The 19842-nt window shown below is 37.7% G+C and overlaps 1 protein-coding gene across 2 annotated transcripts; it reads left to right on the top strand.

Annotated features, from left to right (window-relative positions):
• Positions 1–1774: 1774 nt before the first annotated feature.
• Positions 1775–18913, top strand: LOC102793921 (uncharacterized). 2 transcript variants are annotated; one of them, XM_087841755.1, is made up of 24 exons: positions 1775–1897; positions 4441–4492; positions 4718–4756; positions 5311–5454; positions 5739–5996; positions 6075–8204; positions 8453–8739; positions 9014–9078; positions 9498–9646; positions 9793–9861; positions 12065–12609; positions 13078–13142; positions 13234–13373; positions 13482–14116; positions 14399–14463; positions 14555–14694; positions 14803–15437; positions 15720–15784; positions 15876–16015; positions 16124–16256; positions 16317–16518; positions 16620–16681; positions 16777–16910; positions 17079–18913. In XM_087841755.1, the coding sequence occupies exons 2-24, from the start codon at positions 4459–4461 to the stop codon at positions 17165–17167; spliced, it is 6225 nt and encodes a 2074-aa protein (XP_087697881.1). In that variant the 5' UTR covers positions 1775–1897; positions 4441–4458; the 3' UTR covers positions 17168–18913. The 2 variants fall into 2 exon arrangements, with proteins under 2 accessions (XP_087697881.1, XP_087697882.1); XM_087841756.1 differs by having other exon boundaries at positions 6075–7670; positions 16124–16518.
• The last annotated feature ends 929 nt before the right edge of the window (positions 18914–19842 follow it).

The raw sequence follows: 19842 nt of genomic DNA, 5'->3' as shown, positions 1-19842 counted from the left end.
TTTTTGCCTTTGCCAGTAACTGGGATTACAGTGTAATGCAGTCAAACTTGCTATTAGTGTTAACACACACACCCAAAGTAACGACAACACATTCTAGAAAAATACCAAGACTAAATATTCCAGTAGAAACACTGTCAACATCCTGCTTCTAAGGCGTAAACTTGGCAATCAAAACTAGGACTGCAGTAAAAATCTTATCCAGCAGTTCTTATGCTTTTAAAAACCACATATTGTACATCTCAAGAAAAGACACTCAATTAACTAAAGAATACAAAATAGGGTTAACTGAGTATACATAATACACATGAAAGAGACAAACACTAAGATACAGACAAAAGTTACCAGATAATTAATTGTTAGTGTATAGAGAACTAAAAGCAGTTCAGCCAGCTAAGTACAAATGTGAAGTGAAAGCCAGGCATCAGAACAACTGATATGACTCCGCACCAGACCAGCATAAAATGTATGCAAATAGGAAGGTTCCAAATGAGAACCTTATGAGAGATTTACTCAAATAAAAGGCAGTGATGAGTACTAAAATAATGGCCAGTAATAAAGGGCAGAGGGCAGAATGGTAGACAAGATCCAAATGTTTACATATGGAGGCTTTACACTTTTATTTTAATTTATTTCACACACCTGAAATACACAGACGTAGGTGCGAGGCTTATGATGGATTCATAAGTTATTTAGTTTTAAGATTTCAGATGAATCCGTGTGATCACACTTTCTGCATTTCAACTTTTTGTGTATGACTTATAAAACAAGGTCCAAGTATGTGTTAAGCTTCATTGTAAATGTAATCAAAATATCTCAAAATATAGACTTAAAATGTTCCCTGTTACACATCTCTGAATTCAGACACCACAAAATACAATGGCAGTGCATTATTCCTAAGCTGTAACAAAAACAATAAACAGATGAAAAGCATCCCATTGATGTCACTTTAGACTGGCAACACTGAAGGTAACGCGCGTTGTTTTATCTTGTATGCCCTCATGTCTATTTTTCACCTCCTCCACTTGCCTCTTAGGTGGTAGTAGGTGGTTTAACAGTAAAGAGAATTAATTCAGGGAAAGAATCAAATATGTAAATAAAAGAAATTCACACTGTTAAGCAACCAGTTACATTTGCAAATACTTGTGTTTGTACCAATGATTGTAGAAAAGTTCTTTTCTACAATCATTGGTTTATACAGTGAATAATAATTTGTTCTATTGTAGATATTGGAAATTGCATATTGTTTGTAAGCTCAAAGAATGAAAGAAAGTAGTCTTTCTGACAGTTTTTTTTATTTTAACACAAATTTTATAAGTAAGATAGAAAAATAAAAGATAAAAGCTACTAAGTGTCATTGCTCAGAGAGAATACTAAAAGCACTAGTTTCACTGATCAGACTTTTTCTGAAAGTGACTTTAGGTTTTGCTGATATTCAATCTGTAAATGACACAGATTGAACTTTTTTTTCTTTTTAATTTTTGACAGGTTGTTTAACCATAGTTTGTTTAAAGACAACTCAAACCCAGAGCAGTGTTTATTGCAAGTACTAATGATACAATTTAATCAGTAGTCCTTGCAGCACTACTCATGACAAGATTTTGAAACCATGTATGAAAGTGTGAAACTGAAAGAATGGGCTTGGCATTGTCATTGCACCTTAAGACTTTCAACATTCTCTTTGCTTAGAAAATGATGAACAAAACAAGTCCAGCTAGTTATGTCACACTTTGAAAAAGCAAGAATTTCTCGCTTCACTTACAAATAACCAAAGGCACAAGTCTTCAGTTACTTATTTGGACTCCAGCTGGTAAGGAGTCTGTTGCCTAGTTAGCCTACCATTCAGGGTGCGGTTAATACTGACTACAAGAATACTGCTGCACAGTTAGACTCCCAAGAGGTAAGAGAAATTTTTATTTTTTTTATTTTTTAAATTCCGATATTAACACAAGTAAATATTTAAATTACAATTAATAAGGAATTAATTTACACCACCAACATCTAATTTCTTGTCAAGGTATCATCATTCTGCACTGACAGCTCTGTATAACAATTACGAGAAAATGTTTTTGTACTTTTGCGTGTGTTTAATCCTTGTTTAAACAAAAACATATTTAACAAACACATATTTATATTTATTAAAGACTTAAATGATCATAATATGATCAAACCAATAATATACAAAACATTTAGACATTGCATGATATTATAATTAATAAATCAGATTAAGTCATTTTTAATGTTCTAGAGTAGCAGACAGCGTCTTAATAATAAAGTACGTGAGAGAAGACTTTTATTATATATTATATATGTATGTTTATTATTCATGATGTCACTAACACTGTGTTGAGTGTAAAAGCTGTAACATAGGGCTGAGACCAGACTTCTTACTGGTTATAAATACATTTTTCATATGACAGTCATTTGAATTAGATTCAGAAAGAATCAATTTTTTTTTTATCACTAACTAAAATGCTGCTGCACAGTCAATTCTGATACACAAATACATGTTAAAAATACAATGAATGCATAATTAGTTTACACCAAAAAGGTCAAAGTTTTGTATGTTCTAATTGATTTTATACGTTTTGAGAAGTCTGTTAATAAGCTGTAGATTCATACATTCTTAATTAAATTGGGAGTTTTCATCATCACATTTCTAAATTTGGATTACTATTTTCTGAAAGTAGTTTCTCACAATGTTAGTTTTTCCTGTTCACATTCAGGTATTTTTCTCAAATGAATCAAATGCATTTTTGAATGCCATTGTTCATTTCACATTAGACTGTTAAATAACAAGGAAATGCCTGCCAACAATGAATTGATTCATTTTTAAAGCCGAAAAAGTTGTATGCTGAATGTGTAATTGAGTGGTTCTTTGTACTTTGAATAATAGATTGCCCTGCTTAGCTTGTCAAGGTGTGGCCACTCTGCACTGACAGCTGAATGTACAGTGAATATGAAAACAAAGTTCTTGTACCTTTGCTCTTTGGAATTTCAAAGAATTCCAAGTAAAGAAAAAAGCTCAACTTAACAAATACATACTGATATTTATTAAATACTTAAATGGCTTCTAACTGCAAACAGTCTGATAGAATAGAAAGATGGAATTATATGATTATAAATTCATGATATATATCGTTTTAATGTCAGAAAATGACAAATAGTAAGAATCTTGATCACAGAACACAGGAGAGAAGATTCATATTTTGTTATTATTTATTCAATTTCATTATACATGCTGTCACAACTAGGGATGCAACGATACCAATTTTTTCAAACCGATACGATACCGATACTTGGATCTGAGTACTTGCCGATACAGAGTACAAAAAACGATACTTCTACCACACACAAATGCAATGAATTGGAAGACAGGTTTTATTTTATTCGCTGCCGATAAAAAATAAAATCTTAATAAAAATGACCACAAAAAATTTTGAAGTGAACACTTCTGTTAAATTATTGCAGAGTCTCCTCATTGTAATTTAACAAAATATCACTGAACTATTGGCACTGTCTCGAGCTTTCAGAATAATAAATAAACACTTCTTTACCTCTTCAGAAAGTGTTGGCACCATTATCTCCCTGATGTATAGGTGGTTGGGAATTTCATATCGCAACTCTAGTATGCTGAGAAGACGGTGCAATCCTGTTTTCCACGGCCGGCATTGGCTGGTCATCCAGAGTGATAAAATGAGTCAGAGCCTCTGTTATTTTAACTGCCGTGGATTTTCTCTTGACATTTTTCATCGCTTTTCCAAAACCTGAGTTAAAGTTGGCTGTTCCGGTCTACACTGCTGACATTTTGTTTAGCCTAGCTACAGCAGCCTCCAGTTTCTCTTTTTTATCTGGAGCCGCCAGTCTCACTCGCCTAACCCTGTGCCTGTTTAGCGCGGGATGTCCCCCTAGTGGCCAATCTAAAAAACTACAACAGAAATGACAAGCCACCCTCTGATTAATGAAATAAGTTAGTATCGGTTCATGGTATCGGTTAACTTTTACGAGTATGAGTACACACACATTTTACAGTATCGGCCCCGATGCCCGATACCAGTATCGGTATCGGTGCATCCCTAGTCACAACATATGCCTGAGACCACACTTCTTATAATTTGATTATTTCTTAGTAATATATAAGTATAAACATTTCAGATGAAAAGAAAAAGTATTTCTCAAACATGTCTTCTGTAATTTTAGTTTATTCAAATTGTGGCCATTTTGTAACTCTTTTCTACACCTGTTATGAGTGAATGAAAACTACTGCCAAACTGAGACATCGAATAGAAAACTAAACCAGAGTCAACAAGTAAAAAGTCATTTTGTTTTGTTCACACATTTTTGTAAGTGCAAATTTTACTTCTTTGAGAAAATTTAAACAACACAAAACAAACAAACAAACAAAAAACTACAAATATATTTATGGAGGGTTGTGTTTTACAGGAACCAGGCACAGGGAGGATGGAACCTCTCACATTCCTCCTCCTATTAGCAGGTATTTGTTGGATTGTATCTTTCTGTCATTTCACTCTCTTGATATTTGTGGTTTCATGTGTTTGCACGTATGTGTGTGTGTGAGAGAGGGAGAGAGAGTGCAAATAGAGCGATGATGCCAATAGCAATTTATATTTAAAATATATGAAAGTATAGACTGAATTTGTATAATTTAGCTTTTTGCCTAAATTCAGATGAGAATAATAATCCAATTAATATTCTACAGGACTAGTGGGAGCAGCATCTACTGACAATTCAACAACAGGTAACAAAAACAGAAGCTGAAGGAGCCTAGAGCTGAATGGGCTAAAAGATTTCCCCACCCCTCACTCCCATTCCTCTGTTCGACATCCCTCCACCCCCCACCACAATTTGATGTAACTAAAGAAACTTTAGTGTAATTAAACTAATGTACATGCTTTTAAGACAGTGTTCTTTTTAATGCACAACTATGTCAGCATTTTACTGTATTCAATGAGTAAAATACTGAACAGCTGAGGTGGAAGAACATGTGGGCATGGGGGACTCCCATTCTATTAACCCAAACCCACTAACACTTCTATTTTCAGTTAGCACAAGCCCATCAGACGTGAACATAACATCAGTACCAAGCAATGCAACCTCAAACGAAATCCTACCACCACTAAACTCATCTTTACAATCATCAAACACCACAAGTTCATCTACAGTTAATCATGCTTTTACTGCCTTATAACTTCTTTTTCATTTAACCTCACCACCAATCAACCCAGTCTCAATGGGAAATGCAACCTCACCAATGTCTTTCTTTTTACAATAATTACCTTTTATTTAACACAGTCGCATCTCTGGTAAACATTACATCAGTACCAAGCAGTGCAACCTCACCACCACAAGGTACAACTCCACCAACAGTTTTTGGAACCTCAGCACCAATAAACTCAAACATAACGTCATTACAACCCACCACAACATCATCTTCAGGTAATCTAATACAAATCGTGCACATTCAATATATGAATGACAGTTAATTTATTATGTTCCATAATCCACTAAAAATATTTTAAGTAATGGACTTTAGAACAAAATCAAAGTGAAAATAAATGCAGTATATATTCCTTTGTCTAAAATGCTTTTACTCGTGTCTAAATTATGCCTCAAAATAATCGATGCCTCTGTATTCAGTGTCATTATTTTATTTTAAGCAAAGATCCTGATGAGAAGATATTGTAAACACAGGAGTAATAAAAGTTGCTGTCCCTCAACAGAAAACATGACATCAGCACCACCCTCACCAACAGCAACAGTCAGCATGAACATGACCTCATTACCAGTTAACCCAACTTCATTGGGTAACGTGACGTCAGCATCACCCTCACAGACAACACCAGGCATCATGACCTCTCCACTACTCAATGCAACTTCACCAGAAAACTTGACATCATCACCACCCTTACTATCGTCTCTCAATGCAACCTCACCTCAAGTCAGCATGACCACAATACCACTTAACCCAGCCTCACCAGGTAATGTGACATCAGCACCCCCTGCAGCAACAACACCAGTCAGCATGACCTTAACACATCTAAATGCAACCTTACCAGGTATCATCACCTCAACATCATCCTCACCAACAACACCAGGCAGCATGACCTCGCCGCCACTCAATGCAACTTCACCAGAAAACATCACATCAGCACCACCCTTACCATCGTCTCTCAATGCAACTTCACCACAAGTCAACATGACCACAATACCACTTAACTCAACCTCACCAGGTAGCGTGACATCAGCACCCCCTGCAGCAACAACACCAGTCAGCATGACCTCAACACATCTAAACGCAACCTTACCAGGTAACATCAACTCAGCATTACCTTCACAAACAACACCAGGCAGCATGACCTCGCCGCCACTCAATGCTACATCATCAGAAAACGTGACATCAGCACCACCCTTACCATCATCTCTCAATGCAACCTCACCTCAAGTCAGCATGAACACAATACCACTTAACTCAACCTCACCAGGTAGCGTGACATCAGCACCCCTTGCAGCAACAACACCAGTCAGCATGACCTCAACACATCTAAACGCAACCTTACCAGGTAACATCAACTCAGCATTACCTTCACAAACAACACCAGGCAGCATGACCTCGCCGCCACTCAATGCTACATCACCAGAAAACGTGACATTAGCACCACCCATACCATCATCTCTCAATGCAACCTCACCTCAAGTCAGCATGACCACAATACCACTTAACCCAACCTCACCAGGTAACATGACCTCAGTACCACCCTCACCAACAACACCAGTCAGCATGAGCTTCACACTACTCAATGTAACCTCACCACAAGTCAGTGTAACTTCGTTACCATTTAACCCAAATTCATCAGGTAACATCACCTCAACATCATCCTCACCAACAACACCAGGCGTCATGACCTCGCCGCCACTCAGTGCAACTTCACCAGAAAACATGACATCAGCACCACCCTCACCATTGTCTCTCAATGCAACCTCACCTCAAGTCAACATGAACACAATACCACTTAACTCAACCTCACCAGGTAGTGTGACATCAGCACCCCCTGCAGCAACAACACCAGTCAGCATGACCTCAACACATCTAAACGCAACCTTACCAGGTAACATCAACTCAGCATTACCTTCACAAACAACACCAGGCAGCATGACCTCGCCGCCACTCAATGCTACATCACCAGAAAACGTGACATTAGCACCACCCTTACCATCCTCTCTCAATGCAACCTCACCTCAAGTCAACATGACCACAATACCACTTAACCCAACCTCACCAGGTAACATGACCTCAGTACCACCCTCACCAACAACACCAGTCAGCATGAGCTTCACACTACTCAATGCAACCTCACCACAAGTCAGTGTAACTTCGTTACCATTTAACCCAAATTCATCAGGTAACATCACCTCAACATCATCCTCACCAACAACACCAGGCGTCATGACCTCGCCGCCACTCAATGCAACTTCACCAGAAAACATGACATCAGCACCACCCTCACCATCATCTCTCAATGCAACCTCACCTCAAGTCAACATGAACACAATACCACTTAACTCAACCTCACCAGGTAGCGTGACATCAGCACCCCTTGCAGCAACAACACCAGTCAGCATGACCTCAACACATCTAAACGCAACCTTACCAGGTAACATCAACTCAGCATTACCTTCACAAACAACACCAGGCAGCATGACCTCGCCGCCACTCAATGCTACATCACCAGAAAATGTGACATTAGCACCACCCTTACCATCATCTCTCAATGCAACCTCACCTCAAGTCAACATGACCACAATACCACTTAACCCAACCTCACCAGGTAACATGACCTCAGTACCACCCTCACCAACAACACCAGTCAGCATGAGCTTCACACTACTCAATGCAACCTCACCACAAGTCAGTGTAACTTCGTTACCATTTAACCCAAATTCATCAGGTAAAATCACCTCAACATCATCCTCACCAACAACACCAGGCGTCATGACCTCGCCGCCACTCAATGCAACTTCACCAGAAAACATGACATCAGCACCACCCTCACCATTGTCTCTCAATGCAACCTCACCACAAGGCAACATGACCACAATTCCACATACTTCACCGGGTATAGTGACATCAGCACCACCCACAACACTAGTCAGCATGACCTCAGTGCATCTAAATGCAACCCTACCAGGTAACATCACCTCAGCACCACTCTCACCAACAACACCAGTCAGCATTACTTTATCACCACTCAACACAATTTAACAACAGATCAACTGTCCTCAATACCACTTAACCCAGTCTCGTCAAGATGACCTCTATGCGACTTAGCACTACCTCAATAACAATAAACACAACCTTGCCTGTGAACATGTTGTCAACAACATTAAACCATAGAACAAGTTGATATGACCTTAACATTACTTTACCCATCCACAGAACCAGTCAACATGACCTCAGCGTCACTCAGTACACCCAGCATGACCTCACCAACAGTCAAGCCATTATCTCCAGACCTAACTTCGCAAGGAACATCCATACTTTCAAATGTCACCTTTTTTAGCACTACAACTACAGCTGCAGCTCCAACCACAACTACAACTGCCACGCCAACACTAGCACCTAAAATCAATTTAGGATTTAAGCTGCAGGAAACCTTTTCATCAGAACTTGCAAACAAAAGCTCACCAGCCTTCAAACAGTTAGAATCAACAGTGACTGAACAGGTGAGTTCTTGGAATTTTTTTAACTTTCCCAAAAAGTCTACTCATCCAAACTTCTTTGTTCTTTCGATCTGAATGTACTTAATCAACAGATATATAAAAAATATGAATAGATACAATTCTAACTGGTTACTCCAAATACCTAAGAATTTTATGATGTGCAAGGGAACGTATACATGAAACATAAAATGTATGAAATCTTTGTGGCATGACTTATTTTAAATTTCATTTTTATATGATATGTATTTATATATCTTTCAATACAATTTATTCCTAGCTCAACAACGTCTATAGTAAAAAATTTGGATCTAGTTTTAATCGAACTGTCATCAATAGTTTCAGGTAAGAAACACAGCTTATGATTACTTTCTAAAACTAAACATTTATTAGCTACTAACCATTTAATGATCAAGGAACTGACCTCACAGACCATTGTGAGGTCAGTTGACTAGTTTCAGTTGTTGTGCAAAGGTACTGTTTATATGGCTGCAGAAACCTGCAATCAACTGAGACTGAAGAATTCACTTGGAACAGTGACAAAACATTTCTCCCACTGAAAACTTATGTCCAGATGAAAAGATTAAACTTTTTTTCTATACTGGATGATTGAGCATGCATCCAGACAACTAACCATTTACCTTTTATTTTTAACAATAGATTCAATAAGTTCATTCTTGCCTTCTTGATGCAAGGCTAATCAGTGATAAAGAATTGACAAATAAAATGAAAGCATGGAAAATCACTACATTTTTCCTTTACAGTAATGGATCCATTGTGGTTGATGCTGAGCTGATATTCAATAATGTCAGCACATTACCAAATATCAGCTCTGCAGTTGCAACTTTGACAGAAGCTGTTGCAAGCCCAACTTTTAACCTCTCAGTTAACACGTCATCTATTTCAGCAAAAGGTTGGTCCTCATGTAATTTGTTGTTTCATCCTTCCTGATCATTTATTGTCATAAATTGTGATTTTGGATGTCGATATCAAATATATGATGACAAGGAAAATAGTCACAAGACTGTGCAATAACTTATTTAATATTGTGATTTCCAGCTGTGACAATAGCACCAACAGAACAAATCACAACATCATCTTCAACAATGAATCCAAGTACCACAACAGGTATTACCATGAAATAACTATGAATTTTTACATGTGATTATCACAAGCATGTAACACCATCATACAGCCTCACTCTTATAACCATTTTATCCAGCCTCACCACCACTCAACACGACCTCTGTGCTAACAACATTTAATGTGATATTGATTCCACTGAACTCAACTAGAGATGGCACGATACCACTTTTTTATGTCCAATTCCGATACCGATATCATAAATTTGGATACCTGCTGATACCGATACGAATCCGATATAGTTTATTTTTTAATCAATAAAACAGTTTTTTTAATATCTTGCTGCATTTTGTATAGGTTCATACTCACGTTTTAAAAACAAAACACTAAAGCTATTCTGTTATACCTGTATGCAAAAAACACACTGCACACAAAATATTTCATAGTTCAGCAATACTGAGCTAATAAACTTAAACCTACACCATCCTCCCTATTCTGGTATTTTAAAGAGTACTTAGCAGAAATATTAAACAACCTAACTAATAGGGTTGCAAACTCCCGGCAAAAAAAATAAAATAAAATAGGGAACTACCCCCCACCCTCTGCCTCGTGATGCATATTTGACGTAATCAACCTCAATTTAATGCACGTGTAAAAAAAAAATGCACAGAAATCAATTATTTTTCTACAATAATTAAAAAGATTCAGCATCTTTCTTCAACAGAATTGCAGACTGCACAGATGGAAAAGGTACTATAGCTTACTAGGGTATATATTAGACTTAATAGTTACTATATACAGTAATGGACTTCTATACATTTTACCTCTGATTAAAACTTTGGTTGTAAGATTCAGATAATTGTTTATTAATAGCTAGACATTTTTAATGAGAATAAGAAAGAAACATATTCTTTGAGCCCCCCTTTTCCCTGTTAATGCCCTACCTGCCCCCCTGGCAAAACCTTGCTAGACCCGCCCCTGCACAGTTACCAGCCGTCAGCTGCTTAGAAAAGGACCCTGGTGTAGAAAGTAATCTTAAATAAATTCTAAGAACAGCTTATCAAGCTTAAACGTGCTGCTGTTGTTCAGCCGCTGGTTTCCTCTTTCTGATGCAAAGTGGGCGATAAATAAACAAGAGAAACGGGGTTCGCAACAGAAAAGCCGATCAGCTGATCATTGATCAGTTTCATGATTGAAGTAGTAACAGGAGAGGGAGGGAGGGAGAGAGAAGAGGCAGTCGCTCCATATAGCGGTTGTTAAGCTTAAAGTGGGAATGCTTTAAAAACATCCAGAGATGAACTTACACACTTGCTTTAATTCTCTCTGGGATAACTTTCTCGGAGATGAAATGCCGGTTTGGTAGCGAGGATCCAAATGCTGACCGCCAACAAGTCTTGCACGCCACAGCCGCCCTATCACGTGACGCATACTGCTCCGACGCGCTAAGGTTATGAGCTGAGTTACGCCATGTTGCAAGTTTTGTGAAGTGCTTTTGTGATATTTAATGGATCAGATTACATTTTTTATTTCTCTCCAATATCCGATCCAGTAATTTAGGTCAGTATCGGACTGATACCGTAATATCGGATCGGTCCATCCCTAAACTCAACCTCAGCCACACCAGATAACATGCCCTCAGCACCACCCAAATCAATAGCACCAGTCAGCACAAGCCCATTGGCACTCAGTACAACCTCACTACAAGTCAACATGACTTGAACAGCAGTTAACCCAGTTACACCAATTAATGCGACCATAGTACCATTAGCACCAAAGGCACCATTCAACATGACCTTACCAGTAGTCTCTACAACCTCACCACAAGTCAACACACCTTTAACACCACTTAACCTGACCTCACCAAATCACCTCACTATAATGCTCACCAACAGCACCAGTCAGCATGCTCTCACCCCACTCAGCACAACTTCACTACAGGTAAACATGATTTCAACACCACTTATCCCAAACTCATTTGCAGTCAGCATAAACTCATCAACACTAAGTCTAACCACACAAGTAAAGAGGAGCCTCACCTTTAACCTCTATCGCCAGGAAAATCAGTGTCTGCTAAATCAATCCATGACTATGAGGAAACATGTTTTTCTTTAATAAAATACAGTATGTACCAGTTTATAATAAAAGTGAATGTCCTATCTGTGGCATGTTCATTAAATTCTTTAATTCTCCATTTGTAAAATTAATATATTGTAATTGACATTTGTTCCAACTATATCTATCGCCTCAGCTACTGCCAATGGCACGAATGCTTCCTCAAATGTAGCGACAACTCTGGGCTCCAATACAACTGCAGCCACAACAGTGGGTTCCAATACAACTACAGCTCCAAGTGTGGTTTTCAATGCAACTGCAGCCACAACAGTTGGTTCCAATACAACTACAGCTCCAAGTGTGGTTTTCAATGCAACTGCAGCCACAACAGTTGGTTCTAATACAACTACAGCTCCAAGTGTGGTTTTCAACACAACTGCACCTCCAACTGTGGGTTCCAATACAACTACAGCTCCAAGTGTGGTTTTCAATGCAACTGCAGCCACAACAGTGGTTTCGAATACAACTGCAGCTCCAACTGTGTCTCCAAATACAACAACTACTTCCACTACAGTGACAACATTACCCACAACAACTACCAGCACTGCATCAACAGATCCTCCTACTGCAAGTCAAGGAGCCCTTGGTCTTCAATTCAGTCTCAAAGAAACCTTTACGGCAGACCTCTCAGTCCCAGGCTCAGCAGCTTTTCAGGCTTTAGCTCAAACAGTGATTAAAGAGGTAAGACACCAATGCTATGTGCTAACAAACAAACCTAAATGTTGGCTAGCATAATAATGTAAAATGTATATATTCTTGGAACTATATATGATTTAAGAGACTTTCATTTCTTTCTTTAACCTTTATTAAACACTTGTAAACACTTCACAATAATGTTCTCTTTCAGATAAACAGACTGGTTAAAGAAAGTAATGGCAACACTATGTGCTGATATTCTGTTGGCCTACATAAAACTCACTGAAAATTGGCAATGGTTAAAATGCTGAAATGCCTCTTTCCTTGGTCTTCCTCTTCTTCTTTTTTACATTCATTTATTCATATTTAGTTTGGTTATTAAATCTTCTAAGTCCTGTTTAGTTTTGTAAATCCATTTGATTTGCAAGATGATATTTATGAAAGCCTCAGATTCATACAGGCAATGGCATGTGCATCTGCTGTAAAAGTATAAAACTACATTTTATCTTTCAGGTAAATGCTGCATGTAAACGTGCCTATGGTTCATCCTTCCTTCATTCCATTGTTAAATCATTCCGGTAAGGCCAAAATTTGATAATGTAGTTTTTCCAGATATTTACTAGTCACTTCCTGTCATAAAAGTATTTCTTTCTCTCTTTACCAATAAAGGTCAGGATCAGTGGTTACCGATATGACTCTTGTATTCCAAGACAAAGCCTCAGTTCCTACAGTAAACAATTTAACCTCAGAACTCACTGCAAATATTAACACTTCTTCCCTGAACATTATACCAGGCAGTCTTAATGCAAGTAAGTATTTAACCAAACTTATTTAATTCTTTATCTAAAATAAATTAGTAATTCTTTATTGATAAATCACTGGTACAGTTACAGTTTCCACTTTCTTTGCTTCCGCAGCTGTGCTCAATATTACAACAACCCCAACCACTGCTTCTAACATTACTATAGCTGCAACAACTGCGGCCACAACAGTGGGTTCCAATGCAACTGCAGTTCCAACTGTGGTTTCTAATACAACTGCAGCCACAACAGTGGGTTCCAATGCAACTGCAGTTCCAACTGTGGTTTCTAATACAACTGCGGCCACAACAGTGGGTTCCAATGCAACTGCAGTTCCAACTGTGGTTTCTAATACAACTGCGGCCACAACAGTGGGTTCCAATGCAACTGCAGTTCCAACTGTGGTTTCTAATACAACTGCGGCCACAACAGTGGGTTCCAATGCAACTGCAGTTCCAACTGTGGTTTCCAATACAACTACAGCTCCAAGTGTGGTTTTCAATGCAACTGCAGCCACAACAGTGGTTTCGAATACAACTGCAGCTCCAACTGTGTCTCCAAATACAACAACCACTTCCACTACAGTGACAACATTGCCCACAACAACTACCAGCACTGCATCAACAGATCCTCCTTCTGCAAATGAAGGAACCCTTGGTCTACAATTCAGTCTCAACCAAAACTTTACAACAGACCTCTCAGTCCCAAGCTCATCAGCTTTTCAGACTTTGGCTCAAACAGTGATTAAAGAGGTAAGACGGCAACACTATGTGCTGATATTCTGTTGGCCTACATAAAACTCACTGAAAATTGGCAATGGTTAAAATGCTGAAATGCCTCTTTCCTTGGTCTTCCTCTTCTTCTTTTTTACATTCATTTATTCATATTTAGTTTGGTTATTAAATCTTCTAAGTCCTGTTTAGTTTTGTAAATCCATTTGATTTGCAAGATGATATTTATGAAAGCCTCAGATTCATACAGGCAATGGCATGTGCATCTGCTGTAAAAGTATAAAACTACATTTTATCTTTCAGGTAAATGCTGCATGTAAACGTGTCTATGGTTCATCCTTCCTTCGTTCCTTTGTTAAATCATTCCGGTAAGGCCAAAATTTGATAATGTAGTTTTTCCAGATATTTACTAGTCACTTCCTGTCATAAAAGTATTTCTTTCTCTCTTTACCAATAAAGGTCAGGATCAGTGGTTACCGATATGACTCTTGTATTCCAAGACAAAGCCTCAGTTCCTACAGTAAACAATTTAACCTCAGAACTCACTGCAAATATTAACACTTCTTCCCTGAACATTATACCAGGCAGTCTTAATGCAAGTAAGTATTTAACCAAACTTATTTAATTCTTTATCTAAAATAAATTAGTAATTCTTTATTGATAAATCACTGGTACAGTTACAGTTTCCACTTTCTTTGCTTCCGCAGCTGTGCTCAATATTACAACAACCCCAACCACTGCTTCTAACATTACTATAGCTGCAACAACTGCGGCCACAACAGTGGGTTCCAATGCAACTGCAGTTCCAACTGTGGTTTCTAATACAACTGCAGCCACAACAGTGGGTTCCAATGCAACTGCAGTTCCAACTGTGGTTTCTAATACAACTGCGGCCACAACAGTGGGTTCCAATGCAACTGCAGTTCCAACTGTGGTTTCTAATACAACTGCGGCCACAACAGTGGGTTCCAATGCAACTGCAGTTCCAACTGTGGTTTCTAATACAACTGCAGCCACAACTGTGGGTTCCAATGCAACTGCAGTTCCAACTGTGGTTTCCAATACAACTACAGCTCCAAGTGTGGTTTTCAATGCAACTGCAGCCACAACAGTGGTTTCGAATACAACTGCAGCTCCAACTGTGTCTCCAAATACAACAACCACTTCCACTACAGTGACAACATTGCCCACAACAACTACCAGCACTGCATCAACAGATCCTCCTTCTGCAAATGAAGGAACCCTTGGTCTACAATTCAGTCTCAACCAAAACTTTACAACAGACCTCTCAGTCCCAAGCTCATCAGCTTTTCAGACTTTGGCTCAAACAGTGATTAAAGAGGTAAGACGGCAACACTATGTGCTGATATTCTGTTGGCCTACATAAAACTCACTGAAAATTGGCAATGGTTAAAATGCTGAAATGCCTCTTTCCTTGGTCTTCCTCTTCTTCTTTTTTACATTCATTTATTCATATTTAGTTTGGTTATTAAATCTTCTAAGTCCTGTTTAGTTTTGTAAATCCATTTGATTTGCAAGATGATATTTATGAAAGCCTCAGATTCATACAGGCAATGGCATGTGCATCTGCTGTAAAAGTATAAAACTACATTTTATCTTTCAGGTAAATGCTGCATGTAAACGTGTCTATGGTTCATCCTTCCTTCGTTCCTTTGTTAAATCATTCCGGTAAGGCCAAAATTTGATAATGTAGTTTTTCCAGATATTTACTAGTCGCTTCCTGTCATAAAAGTATTTCTTTCTCTCTTTACCAATAAAGGTCAGGATCAGTGGTTACCGATATGACTCTTGTATTCCAAGACAAAGCCTCAGTTCCTACAGTAAACAATGCAACCTCAGAACTCACTGCAAATATTAACAATTCTTCCCTGAACATTATACCAGGCAGTCTTAATGCAAGTAAGTATTTAACCAAACTTATTTAATTCTTTATCTAAAATGAATTAGTAATTCTTTATTGATAATTCACTGGTACAGTTACAGTTTCCACTTTCTTTGCTTCCGCAGCTGTGCTCAATATTACAACAACCCCAACCACTGCTTCTAACATTACTATAGCTGCAACAACTGCAGCCACAACAGTGGGTTCCAATACAACTGCAGCTGCAACAGTGGGTTCCAATACAACTGCAGCCACAACAGTGGGTTCCAATACAACTGCAGCTGCAACTGTGGTTTCCAATACAACTGCAGCTACAACTGTGTCTCCAAATACAACAACCACTTCCACTACAGTGACAACATTGCCCACAACAACTACCAGCACTGCATCAACAGATCCTCCTTCTGCAAATGAAGGAACCCTTGGTCTACAATTCAGTCTCAACCGAACCTTTATAACAGACCTCTCAGTCTCAAACTCATCAGCTTTTCAGACTTTGGCTCAAACAGTGATTAAAGAGGTAAGACACCAATACTATGTGCTAACAAACAAATCATTTCATTTCTTTCTTTAACCTTTATTAAACACTTGTAAACACTTCACAATAATGTTCTCTTTCAGATAAACAGACTGGTTAAAAATGTCTTTGCATCATTCCTACGCTCCAGGGTTAACAGCTTTAAGTAAGGCTAAATTTCTGTCCATGACTTATGTTTTTCTTAGATATCTGTCCTTCAACTGCTTTTAAGAAGTATTGCTTCTGTCTTTGTCATTCTAGTAATGGATCAGTAGTTGTCAACATGGCTCTTGTGTTCCAAGATCGAAACTCGGTTCCATCACTAACTAATGCAACTACAGCGCTGACAAAAGCACTCCAAAATACCACACTGGACATCATACAAGGCAGTATAAGTAAGTTTCTGGCCACATATTCTGCAGTTTGAATTTATTAATGTAAACTACCCTATATAATGTTGTATAATTTTGCTGTCAGTGTTACACATAAAAGCAAGATGAGAACTCAAGTTTATAAGTCCAGAGAATTTTATGGAGGTACTTTTTTTTTTCTCAATATTCCAGGAGTGTCATCATCAACCAGTCTTCAGTCTACAATTGGCATATGGGCGCTAACACTGTTGACTGTAGCACAAATCATGATCAACATGTAGGCAGCACTCAAGTTCACTCCAGTGACTTCACCAAAAGTTTTTACTGTGCTATAAAACCGGGTGTGCCGACCAAAGGAAAAACAAAAGATATAAGAAGCTAGCATTATGAAATTTACCAAGATGAAGTAATTTGGTGCTCAGATGTGTGCTGAGTGTAAAAGATTAATATATATATATATCTTATAGTATTTTCCAGACACAAATTTATGGTGCAAAATATCTAATACTTTTTGGCAACGTATTGGCAGTTACTTGTGACTAACACATTAGCTTGTTAGTGCACTTGTTTTCGTTGCTATTGTGGCATTTAAAAAAAAAACTATAAAAAACATACATATTAATTTACAATGTGGATTGCAAGATGCGAATTAATATCCAAACATATTATTGAGTTAAATGGTGAAACAGAAGATGTGCATATTTAATGATGTGAGTTGAACTGAAATGATCTTGATGCAGCAGACAAGTGATTGATTCTGTCATAATCATACAGTATCAGGTGAATAGTTTGGAAGGTGGATTTTAAATGAGAATCAGCATACTAGTCTAGCAAAATATTTACATACTACTGTCTTAATAAAAATAAGTTTTTTTTCTTCTTTTCATTGATTAATTAGTGCATTGATTAAAAGATCTGTATGCCTCTATAATGAAATTAATAAAACCATTATTTATTCAACTAAGTACTAGAATCTTAGGCTTAATATGCTTCTTGTGATTTTTAAATGCCATCTCTTTTACTCTGTTTTTTCACTGCATTTTTTCCTTTTAATATCAGAAGAAGGAAAAACTACTGCAAATAATAATTATTAGTGGTGTGGTGAATGTGATTTGAAGATTTGTGAACTTTATATTTATAAAAATAAAGATGATGACAATTACCAGGTTTGTGTACTACAAAACAATTAATGCGTTAAGGAGCTATTTTGAGATTAAAGTCAGAGTGTTCTGTGTCAAGCAAGTGCCTAAATCACCATGTGAACTTTAAACACGTGAACATTGATATAGCACAAGGTTCAGTTGGCTCTGCATAAAAATAGGTGGTCGAAATTGTCTTCAAGAAGCTACTTTTATGTAGTAATGTTGTCACTGTAGTGGAAGTAGTGTGAAGTATATTTCACAACCTGTACTTTTTTACTTTTACTTGAGTAAAGGAGTTGAATCAGTACTTCAACTTTTATTGCAGTATTCTTTAACACTGGTATCTGTACTTCTACTAAAGTACAGACTGTCTCTACTTTTGACACCTCAATGAACAGGTATGAAATCTTTAACTGGGTCTTAGGTTTTGTCAAGCCAACTAACACAAACAAAGTGTTGCTGTATTGAACTTCTTTACCAAAGATGTGTCATCTTATTACTAGACCTATTATTTTCAGAGCCGATATCTGAGGATAGTAGATTATAGATCAAACTGGGATTGTTTAGACTGGCTGTTAGCCATAGTCATGAATGTATCCCTAGCTACTACCAGAATCCAGGAAAAAACAACAGGAGCTACCAAGAAACAAACTGCTGTTTACAAACTACTCTACTACAGGTAGAGGACCACAGGCTTTGATGTACTTTCAAATGAAGGAGCAAAGTAGCAGACAACAATCCATTTACACAATATTGTTTTTTAATTCTCTGTGTATCACACCTGCAGCTCAACCTCAATAGATATACCTGCTCTCACTGCACTGTAATGTAGCATTTATTTTATTATTCTAAATGTCCAAATAAATTCAATAGTTGTAAATGGGCTCTTCTTGTGGAAGTGTAACTCTCAGACTCTGCTTGTGTTTAGGATGGAGACTTCATGTTGATCACACTAATGGTCACTCATTAGCTGTATCCATGATTTCCAAAGCAAACTTGAACTCTTATAGGTCTGATGGTGAGAGAGGTAGAAGTACATGAAAAGCTGTGAAATCTCTGGTTTAGGAATATATATTTAATATATATTTGGAATATATATCTTTTCTAGTGCTTATTTTCTGTGTATTTTGTTTTATGTGTTTTAATAATAAAGGCCTGTATAAAGGAAGGCCAGCTTTGACTCACAAACCAATTGCTCAGCCAGACTGGAACTGTGCAGAACAGAAAAGCGGAACTAAGCAACACACACACACACACACACACACACACACACACACACACACACACACACACACATCAGGTAAGGGCAGAGGTAAAGAAGTTGCTTTGATCGAAACTGTGTATGACGTGAGTACCAAAATAACAGACTATATTATACACATCTGGCTTAATGCTTCAGATCTGCAAGTGGCTTAGCGCTGTGCAAATCTCTCTTCCGGAAGATGATTGAATAAAATGATTATGAATACTTTGACCACTCTGAGTCTGCGTCTTCTCTGTCCAGTAGAAGAATAAAAAGAACTGGGTTCAATAGGTTGTGTACAAAATTGTTTTTATTTACAAGTCACACTGCACACCAAGCTCCACAACTTACATTTTTATCTGTTCTGGAAAATGGGTTATATCCATACACTCCTTTTCTTAAACTCCAACAGTCAACACAAAACTAAAAAGATGTTGTAAAAAAGTATTTTTACAGGACATTATCCTGAGCATTTACTTTATGTATGTCATATAAAATACTGGTGACTGCAAGTGCTTCCCCTTAGCCTTCTAGTAGATGCACTTATGGTTAGAGATGGGGAATTGATAGG

The sequence above is a fragment of the Neolamprologus brichardi genome, chromosome 6, assembly GCF_056152115.1.
Source record: "Neolamprologus brichardi isolate AB-2024 chromosome 6, ASM5615211v1, whole genome shotgun sequence".
NCBI classification, from domain to species: domain Eukaryota; kingdom Metazoa; phylum Chordata; class Actinopteri; order Cichliformes; family Cichlidae; genus Neolamprologus; species Neolamprologus brichardi.
Note: the sequence above shows the minus strand (reverse complement) of the source record. Positions and strands in the feature narration are given on the sequence as shown.

What these genes read in the sequence shown, in the direction of transcription:
- LOC102793921 (XM_087841755.1), top strand. Translation starts at nt 4,459, where the DNA reads ATGGAACCTCTCACATTCCTCCTCCTATTAGCAG. An exon ending in ACCAGGCAGTCTTAATGCAA is followed by an intron (nt 13,374 to 13,481) that starts GTAAGTATTTAA and finishes TTGCTTCCGCAG; the next exon opens with CTGTGCTCAATATTACAACA. An exon ending in TCCTTTGTTAAATCATTCCG is followed by an intron (nt 15,785 to 15,875) that starts GTAAGGCCAAAA and finishes TTACCAATAAAG; the next exon opens with GTCAGGATCAGTGGTTACCG.